Source organism: Procambarus clarkii, chromosome 13 (genome assembly GCF_040958095.1).
Source record: "Procambarus clarkii isolate CNS0578487 chromosome 13, FALCON_Pclarkii_2.0, whole genome shotgun sequence".
In the NCBI taxonomy this organism is placed as follows: Eukaryota; Metazoa; Arthropoda; class Malacostraca; order Decapoda; family Cambaridae; genus Procambarus; species Procambarus clarkii.
Window position 1 is genome coordinate 4656037 of NC_091162.1, and position 5386 is coordinate 4661422.

At 49.0% G+C, this 5386-nt stretch overlaps 1 protein-coding gene across 2 annotated transcripts in view; it reads left to right on the forward strand.

The window, feature by feature from the left end:
• Positions 1-5176, forward strand: part of LOC123757336 (mucin-2-like) — an 84525-nt gene extending 79349 nt beyond the window's left edge. For both annotated transcript variants that reach the window (XM_069323556.1, XM_069323557.1), the window contains exon 6: positions 1-5176. This exon is cut by the window's left edge and continues 1335 nt beyond it. In XM_069323556.1, the coding sequence (XP_069179657.1) occupies positions 1-3476 (3476 nt within the window). In that variant the 3' untranslated portion in view covers positions 3477-5176.
• Positions 5177-5386: the final 210 nt, after the last annotated feature.

Here is a 5386-nt window from a genome sequence, read left to right on the forward strand (position 1 = left end):
AACAACCAACTACCAAGACGACCCATAAACAACGAACTACCAAGACGACCCATAAACAACCAACTACCAAGACGACCCATAAACAACCAACTACCAAGACGACTCATAAACAACCAACTACCAAGACGACCCATAAACAACCAACTACCAAGACGACTCATAAACAACCAACTACCAAGACGACCCATAAACAACCAACTACCAAGACGACCCATAAACAACCAACTACCAAGACGACCCATAAACAACCAACTACCAAGACGACCACTACAACACCAGCTGCCACAAAGAGCACTCAAAAAACAAACACTACGACCACACCACAAGCAACCTCCACTAAGGCATCTACCACACGACCAACACATCCTGGTACCCCAACACATCCTGGTACCCCAACACATCCAGGTACTCCAACACATCCTGGTACCCCAACACATCCAGGTACTCCAACACGTCCAGGTACTCCAACACATCCTGGTACCCCAACACATCCAGGTACTCCAACACATCCAGGTACTCCAACACATCCTGGTACCCCAACACATCCAAGTACTCCAACACGTCCAGGTACTCCAACACATCCTGGTACCCCAACACATCCAGGTACTCCAACACATCCAGGTACTCCAACACATCCTGGTACTCCAACACATCCAGGTACTCCAACACATCCAGGTACTCCAACACATCCAGGTACTCCAACACATCCAGGTACCCCAACACATCCAGGTACCCCAACACATCCTGGTACTCCAACACATCCAGGTACTCCAACACATCCTGGTACCCCAACCTATCCAGGTACCCCAACACATCCTGGTACCCCAACACATCCAGGTACCCCAACACATCCAGGTACCCCAACACATCCAGGTACTCCAACACATCCAGGTACTCCAACACATCCAGATACTCCAACACATCCTGGTACCCCAACACATCCAGGTACCCCAACACATCCTGGTACCCCAACACATCCAGGTACCCCAACACATCCAGGTACCCCAACACATCCAGGAACCCCAACACATCCAGGTACTCCAACACATCCAGGTACCCCAACACATCCAGGTACCCCAACACATCCAGGTACTCCAACACATCCAGGTACCCCAACACATCCAGGTACTCCAACACATCCAGTTACTCCAACACATCCAGGTACTCCAACACATCCTGGTACCCCAACACATCCAGGTACCCCTACACATCCTGGTACTCCAACACATCCAGGTACCCCAACACATCCAGGTACCCCAACACATCCAGGTACCCCAACACATCCAGGTACCCCAACACATCCAGGTACCCCAACACATCCAGGTACTCCAACACATCCAGGTACCCCAACACATCCAGGTACTCCAACACATCCAGGTACTCCAACACCTCCAGGTACTCCAACACATCAGGGTACCCCAACACATCCAGGTACTCCAACACATCCAGGTACTCCAACACCTCCAGGTACTCCAACACATCCAGGTACTCCAACACCTCCTGGTACTCCAACACATCCAGGTACTCCAACACATCCAGGTACTCCAACACATCCAGGTACCCCAACACATCCAGGTACCCCAACACATCCAGGTACCCCAACACATCCAGGTACTCCAACACCTCCAGGTACCCCAACACATCCTGGTACCCCAACACATCCAGGTACTCCAACACATCCAGGTACCCCAACACATCCAGGTACTCCAACACATCCAGGTACTCCAACACATCCAGGTACTCCAACACATCCAGGTACCCCAACACATCCAGGTACTCCAACACATCCAGGTACCCCAACACATCCAGGTACTCCAACACCTCCAGGTACCCCAACACATCCTGGTACCCCAACACATCCTGGTACCCCAACACATCCTGGTACCCCAACACATCCAGGTACCCCAACACATCCTGGTACCCCAACACATCCAGGTACCCCAACACCTCCAGGTACCCCAACACATCCTGGTACCCCAACACATCCAGGTACTCCAACACATCCAGGTACTCCAACACATCCAGATACCCCAACACATCCTGGTACCCCAACACATCCAGGTACCCCAACACATCCAGGTACTCCAACACATCCAGGTACCCCAACACATCCTGGTACCCCAACACATCCAGGTACTCCAACACATCCAGGTACCCCAACACATCCAGGTACCCCAACACATCCAGGTACTCCAACACCTCCAGGTACCCCAACACATCCTGGTACCCCAACACATCCAGGTACTCCAACACATCCAGGTACCCCAACACATCCAGGTACTCCAACACCTCCAGGTACTCCAACACATCCAGGTACCCCAACACATCCAGGTACTCCAACACATCCAGGTACCCCAACACATCCAGGTACTCCAACACCTCCAGGTACTCCAACACATCCTGGTACCCCAACACATCCTGGTACCCCAACACATCCAGGTACTCCAACACATCCAGGTACCCCAACACATCCAGGTACTCCAACACATCCAGGTACCCCAACACATCCAGGTATTCCAACACATCCAGGTACCCCAACACATCCAGGTACTCCAACACCTCCAGGTACCCCAACACATCCTGGTACCCCAACACATCCAGGTACCCCAACACCTCCAGGTACCCCAACACATCCTGGTACCCCAACACATCCAGGTACTCCAACACATCCAGGTACTCCAACACATCCAGATACCCCAACACATCCTGGTACTCCAACACATCCAGGTACCCAAACACATCCAGGTACTCCAACACATCCAGGTACCCCAACACATCCAGGTACTCCAACACATCCAGGTACTCCAACACATCCAGGTACTCCAACACATCCAGGTACTCCAACACATCCAGGTACCCAAACACATCCAGGTACTCCAACACATCCAGGTACCCCAACACATCCAGGTACTCCAACACATCCAGGTACTCCAACACATCCAGGTACTCCAACACATCCAGGTACCCCAACACATCCAGGTACTCCAACACATCCAGGTACTCCAACACATCCAGGTACCACAAACCCACCAGCTACCACACCACCACCAACCAGCACACCACCAACAACTACCACACCACCACCAACTACCACACCACAACCAACCACCACACCACCAACAACTACCACACCACCACCAACTACCACACCACAACCAACCACCACACCACCACCAACTACCACACCACCACCAACCACCACACCACCACCAACCAGCACACAATGTCATTTCAAAGCCAGTAGAAGAAAATGCATAACAGATTGTTTACCTCTCTGCACAGCAGCCATTAAATGTAGAAGGTTTAGTAGATCAGCGTGTTCACCAGGCTGTGCCTGCTGCACCAAGCCCCGCACTCGCCACAACCACAACCACAACCACTACCACAACCACAACGCCGTCAACCATCACCACCAATACAACAACACCAGTTTTTTCAATGACATTCTAAATAGAATGTTTGCTCGCGGAGACTAGCGAACACACATTATCTATCGTATACCAATCACCCACATTATCTATCGTATACCAATCTATAAAAATCTACCCCATATCTTCGACCACAATTCTCACAGCTCCTATCATAAACGACCGGGCAACGTTTTCCTCCACCTGATGCCTCTCTTCACCTAGCAGTAAATAAGTACACGGGAGTTAGACAACTGTTGTTGTTTGATCCTGAGTAAGATCAGTAGCGTGACGAGGAGGGGGAACAGCCAACTACGTCCACAACACCAACTACAACATCATTTATCACCTCCACCACAACCACTACCACACCAACTACCACACCAACAACCACCTCCACCACACCAACTACAACACTAACAACCACCACCACCACACCAACTACAACACTAACAACCACCTCCACCACACCAACTACAACATCATTAATCACCTCCACCACAACCACTACCACACCAACTACAACACCAACAACCACCTCCACCACAACCACTACCACACCAACAACCACCTCCACCACAACCACCACCACACCAACTACAACACCAACAACCACCTCCACCACAACCACAACCACACCAACTACAACACCAACAACCACCTCCACCACACCAACTACAACACCAACAACCACCTCCACCACAACCACTACCACACCAACTACAACACCAACAACCACCTCCACCACAACCACCACCACACCAACTACAACACCAACAACCACCTCCACCAACAACCACCTCCACCACAACCACTACCACACCAACTACAACACCAACAACCACCTCCACCACAACCACCACCACACCAACTACAACACCAACAACCACCTCCACCACACCAACTACAACACCAACAACCACCTCCACCACAACCACTACCACACCAACAACCACCTCCACCACAACCACCTCCACCACAACCACTACCACACCAACTACAACACCAACAACCACCTCCACCACAACCACTACCACAACCACTACAACACCAACAACCACCTCCACCACAACCACCACCACAACCACTACCACACCAACAACCACCTCCACCACAACCACCTCCACCACAACCACCACCACACCAACTACAACACCAACAACCACCTCCACACCACTCACCATCACATCACCAACAACCACAACACATTGTTTCCTCCAGTCTAATATGCCACCAATTACTCTATGAACTTGACATATTCCTAGGCAGGCTTGTGTATGTTACGTTATCGAAAGCTGTGAAGATGTTCATGTATACTTCATCTTCTGTAAGTCCTCTACTTCACTGAACACCAGAGGTTCGTTATACATGGTCAATACTGTTCAGAAATACATGTGAGATACATCAAATTATAGGATGATTCTAGTATAATACAAGCAATACATGTGATTTACAACTTTAAATTATAGGGGTGATTCTTGTATAAGCAATCCTCAATATTGTGTGCTTTAGAAGATAAACAATAGAACTAACTAATATGTTAATATTTCCTCAAGAAAATGGTTGCTAGAGTAGTGATTGGTTCTGTAATAAGGTTATAACCTCAGGCTCATCTCTGATCCCCCGGACACCAGACTTAATGCCACATATAATCATCTTCCTCGAGGAATTTAAGTTCAAAGGTTAAGGTGCGCGTCCAAGTAACAAATGAATGAAGCGTCCACCCCACTCTCCTGCTCCTTTGATTTCCTTAAAGATATACCATGTTACTGTGCTTTCATTCCTTATTTATATATTCCTTATTTCATATATATATATATATATATATATGTCGTACCAAGTAGCCAGAACTCACTTCTCAGCCTACTATTCAAGGCCCGATTTGCCTAATAAGCCAAGTTTTCCTGAATTAATATATTTACTATAATTTTTTTCTTATGAAATGATAAAGCAACCCTTTTCTCTATGTGTGAGGTCAA